This window comes from Orycteropus afer, unplaced genomic scaffold, assembly GCF_000298275.1.
Source record: "Orycteropus afer afer isolate SDZICR_OR568_19922 unplaced genomic scaffold, OryAfe1.0 scaffold00285, whole genome shotgun sequence".
Lineage (NCBI taxonomy): Eukaryota > Metazoa > Chordata > Mammalia > Tubulidentata > Orycteropodidae > Orycteropus > Orycteropus afer.
Window position 1 is genome coordinate 83982 of NW_006921872.1, and position 5460 is coordinate 89441.

General features: G+C 48.9%; 1 protein-coding gene across 1 annotated transcript; it reads left to right on the forward strand.

The window, feature by feature from the left end:
- The first annotated feature begins 328 nt into the window (after positions 1-328).
- Positions 329-2367, forward strand: SIGMAR1 (sigma non-opioid intracellular receptor 1). The gene is made up of 4 exons (XM_007950649.2): positions 329-479; positions 629-829; positions 931-1023; positions 2141-2367. The coding sequence occupies exons 1-4, from the start codon at positions 329-331 to the stop codon at positions 2365-2367; spliced, it is 672 nt and encodes a 223-aa protein (XP_007948840.1).
- The last annotated feature ends 3093 nt before the right edge of the window (positions 2368-5460 follow it).

Genomic DNA, 5460 nt, shown 5'->3' on the forward strand with positions numbered 1-5460 from the left:
CCCAACCCTACTCTATAAAGCGTTGTGTAAAGAACCAGCCGGGAGTCCCTGACGTCAGTAGCGTGGACAGTTTGGCCTCACCCCTATCTTCACGTGCGCGCGCCGTCTCACCTCTCCCCGTCCCCCTCGAGGAAATGGTTCAGCCCGAGGGGCGGTGCCAAGTTCCAGGGACCGTTCTGATTGGCCAGAGCGAGCCAGACCACGGCGGTGGCGGCGGAGCGGGTCGCGGGCCGAGGTCCAAGGGCTCGGAGGTAGTGTCACTGCCCAGAGACTCCGCCTCTGCTCTCGGTCGCCTCCTGCACTTAACTCTGCCAGGCCACCAGCCAGAATGAAGTGGGCTGTGGGTCGGCGGTGGGCGTGGGCCGCGCTGCTTCTGGCTGCGGCGGCTGTGCTGGCTCAAGTCGTCTGGCTCTGGCTGGGTACGCAGAGCTTCGTTTTCCAGCACGAAGAGATCGCGCAGCTGGCACGGCAGTATGCTGGTGAGCGGGTGGGAGGCGGGACAGTCCAGGTCGAGCCAAGGTGCTTGGGGAGGATCAGGGCCGGTCAGGAGGCGGGTCGGCAGAGGATGCAGTCCCCAAGCCCAGGACTGGTGGCTGCCCTGACTTTGCCTCTCCTCTGCCCTCGCCAGGACTGGACCACGAGCTGGCCTTCTCTCGGCTGATCGTGGAGCTGCGGCGACTGCACCCAGGCCACGTGCTGCCGGACGAAGAGCTGCAGTGGGTGTTCGTGAACGCGGGTGGCTGGATGGGCGCCATGTGCCTTCTGCACGCCTCCTGGTCCGAGTACGTGCTGCTCTTTGGCACAGCCCTGGGCTCCAGCGGCCACTCTGGTTAGTACTAGCGGCAGGCTGGACTGGGAGGCTGGGGCATGCCCTTATTTCTGATTGGCGCAGATACCCTAACAATTGGTGTTCATCTGGTTGCCCCTTAGGGCGCTATTGGGCTGAGATCTCAGACACCATCATCTCTGGCACCTTCCACCAGTGGAGAGAGGGCACCACCAAAAGTGAAGTCTTCTATCCAGGTAGGTAGAAAGGTTGTGTCAGAGAGTCATGTCCCCTCACCCTGAGTGTGTCCACAGTTGGGGGAAAGAGCTATGGGGATGGACATCTCCACATCCCCACAAGCCACAGGTGGTTAGTTGGTTAGGACAGGGCTGAGGGCCCCTGTTGCTTTTCTCTGTCAAAGGGAAACAAAAAATAATAGCTTTCTGTTGAACATGTCTGATTTTTATCTTAGGAGTGCAATGATTAAACGCTTGGCTGCTAACCTAAAAGTCAGCAGTTTGAACCCACCAGGAGCTCACCAGGAAGAAGATGTGGAAGGGAGAAAGATGAGGCAATCTGCTTCCTTAAAGATTTAGTCTTAGAAACCCAAGGAGGCAGTTCTCTTTCCTACAGAATTGCCATGAGTTGGAATGGACTAGACAGTAGTGGGTTTAGGTTTGTTTTGTTTTTGTTGTTGTTATATGCCGTTGAGTTGGACCCGACTCATAGCGACCCCGTTTTAGACACTGTTTATTTTACTCAGCCAATATTCCAATAGTTGTGGAGGAGACAACTGGGTAATCAGAAACACTTTCATACCTCCAAGGCAAACAATTGTCTTTTTTTTTTTTCCCCCTCTTATGATGAAGCATTTACCAAGAAAGTTGAGCTTTGGACTTTTGAGTGAGTTTGAGGTTGATTGATACAAGCATCACATCGCAGATATTGGGATTCAATTTCTCAGAAAGCCTCACGAGTCTTTTAACCACCCCTCCCTATCTAATAGGCCCAGCCTGTGGTTTTCTAAATTTCTGCTTGGCTTGAGTGAGGCTTAGGAATGCTGACTTTCATGACTCTTATGTAGTGGCCCATGGCCAAGTGAGATGGAAGTGAAGTGGGTCCCCTTCCCAATGGTCCTCCATGGCTTCCTTCAGAAGACATGGGCCAGGTGATGCCACAGAGGAACATTTGGGAATGGCCTTCTGTGCTTCTGACCCTTCCAGATGGGAGACCAGAGTAGTAAGGTAGGGCTTCTTCCTTTTCTGAAGTTCCCACTTCATCCCCCAGCCTAGACAGTCAATAGCCATAGAAGCAGCAGCAATGGAGGGGCAGGGCTAGGCTGGGCTTCTCACATGGGTGCTCCCTGTTCCCCAGGGGAGACAGTGATGCATGGGCCTGGAGAGGCGACAGCTGTGGAGTGGGGGCCAAACACATGGATGGTGGAGTACGGCCGGGGTGTCATCCCATCTACCTTGGCCTTCGCGCTGGCAGACACAGTCTTCAGCACCCAGGACTTCCTCACCCTCTTCTATACTCTTCGCGCCTATGCCCGGGGCCTCCGGCTTGAGCTCACCACCTACCTCTTCGGCCAGGATCCCTGACCAGCCAGCCTGAAGGAGGACCTGTTGATGGACAGGAGCGGCCAGGCCTGCACGCGTCCACTTGCTGGAGCTCATGTGCACAGACAGGAACATACACATACCATGCAGATGTTTAGTTCCTGGTGTACAAGCAGGGACATACATGCGTATATATCCAAACACAGAAACCCATGGGAACACATATGAAACACATATGCAGACACAGATCTGTGTGTATTACAGCAATCATGCGCTCACACCCATCGAGAAAGAGCTCCACATATACCAAGGGTGACAGTCAAACACATAGACCATAAGCTTTACTTACTAACTCAGGCCTTTCTAAAGCTTCCTCATCCCTAGTTAGGGCTCTAGATTTAGGGGTAGTGGTGGGTATTACACTCTGCCTGAATAAGACCCCTTAACTTAGCAGTAATTTGGAGGGGCTAGGGGGAAGAGGAGCTGCCCTCTGAAGAGTCTTTTTCCTGCAGCTATGATGCCCTTCCCTTCCTCTCCCCTGCCCTCACCATATGCCTTACCCCCATTCTGCTTCCTTGCTATGCAAGTGCCCCATGGACCATCTCCCACCCACTCAGCAACCAAATGAGCTGGGGAATCAGAGGAACTTGGTCCCTTCCTCTCCAAAGGACCCCCATAGTCCCCTTTGGGGTATGTTGGGAGGCTAGCCAGGTGGCCCAGGGCCCACTAAAGGGGATAGGGCCTGAGACCAAGGAACTATCCCTGGCCTAGAGAAGGCCTGCTCTGCACACTCACACCATCCCTCCCCACCTCCATCACAGCTTCCAGACACTGCCCCTACCATATTCTCTGTCCATCTGTGCTAATAAAGATCCTGTCAAACAGTTCTATTTCTTTGTGTGTCTGAGCACCAGAACTCCTGGGGAACCTAAGGAAGGCCTCTCCCTTGCCGTGTGCCTTAGTTTCCCTATCTGTAAGACAGTGGCTTTGGGCTATAGCAGGGACTCAAACTTGAGTGTGCATAGAATCACTTAAAAAGCTCATTGACTATAGATTTCTGGGCCCAGTCCTCAGAAATCAGTTTTGGGTTGAAGCCTTGATATCAACTTGTTTAATAAGATCTTCTCCACCACAGATGTAAATGCCACAATTTGAGAAATTCAGGACTGGGTGAGGTGGTATGTGGTTTGGCCCTGCTTTCGCCAGTGTTTGGGAACAGTTCTAAGAATGCATGCTCTACCCTGGATAGCCACTTGGTGGCAGTGTGCACCCACTTTTGAACGGCAAGAAGGGCAGTTGCACTTACATATATCAATAACTTTATTTTACAAAGCAGATTTGTTTTATTTTCAACAATTCATACACATTTTGTTTTGTGTCACTGGTTACATTCCCCACAATGTAATAGCTCTCTTCCCACTTCCTCCCTATGATTACCCTTTTCCTGTGTCTCTCACCTATGCATTTCTGCCTCCCTACCTTTTCCCTGTGCAAATTCTGCCCTTCTGATATCCCATGGTAGATTGTCGTAAGAGTGCATCACCCTGATGTAGGTGTTCAATTCATAGGCCTGTCTGTCATTTGGCTGAGAGTTAAGCCACAGGAGTGAGTGCAATTCCAGGCCCAAAGGGTGGCTCAGGGCCGTTGTCTCAGGGGTTTCACCAATCTCTACAGATTTTTATGTTTTTCAATTTTGTACCACAGTTTTCTCCCACTCTATCCAGGATCTCCAATTTTGATCCCTTTCCGAGTGGTTGACATTGGTAGCCGGGCATCATCTAGTTCTTTTGGTCTCAGGGTCATATAGGCTGAGGTTCTCATGTTCTATTAGTCCTTTGGACCGTTTCCATGCATCACTGATTTTCTTCACTCTTCTTTGCTCCAGAAGAGGAGAGACGAATAGTTGCATCTTAGATGGCCACTCACAAGCTTTTAGGACCCCAATCGCTACTCAAAAAGTAAGATGTAGAACAATATTTTTATGTACCATGTTGTGCCAATTAAACTTGATATGCTGTGACCACAGTCCCCAACTCGCAGACCTAGTGACTCCTCTCTCAAAGTGCTTTGTAGCTAAGAAATTATTCTAACTTTGCCTCTTGTTAGGTTTAAAATGCATGTGGACATTTTTATATCACATACAAATATATGTATGTAGAAATATCGTCTGTCAAACCTTTCTATTTGCCTATCCATACCTGATCATCTTGCCTGTCTACCTATATATCTACCCATTGATTAGTGTTTGCTGTGAGTCAGATCCAACTCAATGGCAGTGAGTGAGTGTAAGCGTGGTTACTGATAATGCAGTATTATGAATGCAATAGCATTTACCTTTATTGTCTGCACCTCTTTTTCACCTCTCCGTGTCTTTCTTTTCTTTAGTGATCTTGTGCTAGTCATACGCTTTTGTTATATTGCTTTTCTCTTCACCCATATCAAACCTGTCTCATAACTATCTATTTTCCCTCCCTTCCCATCCCTGGCAACCAACAGAGAAATTTTCCTTCTCTCTGTAAACATTTCCTTGGCTTTTTATAATAGTGGACTCATACAATACTTGTTCTGTGATTGATTAATTCACTCAGCATAATGTCCTCTGAGTTCATCCATGTTATGAGGTGATTTGCTGATTCTTTGTTAACCTTTAATGTTGCATAGTACTCCATTATGTATATGTACCATATTTTGCTTTTCCATTCATCTGTTGATAGGCACTTAGGTTGTTTCCATCTCTTTGCTTTCGTAAATAGTACTACAAAGAACATGGGCATGCATATATCTATTCATGTCTCGGATCTCACCTTTTTAGGATACATTCCTAGTAGTGGGATTGCTGGATCAAATGGTATTTCTATTTCCAACTTTTGAAGGAAGTGCCATATCATTTTCCACAGTGATTTTAACATTTTACAGTCCCCCCAGCAGTGTATGAAAGTCCCAGTCTCTCCACATTCTCGCCAGCATTGGTTATTTCTGTCTTGTTGAACTTTGCTATTACTGCTGGGGTGAGATGGTATCTCATTGTTTTGATTTGCATCTCTCTAATGGTTAATGAGGGAGCTCTGGTAGCATAGTGACTAAGACACTTGCCTGCTAACCAGACGGCTGGCGGTTCAAACCCACCAGCCACTC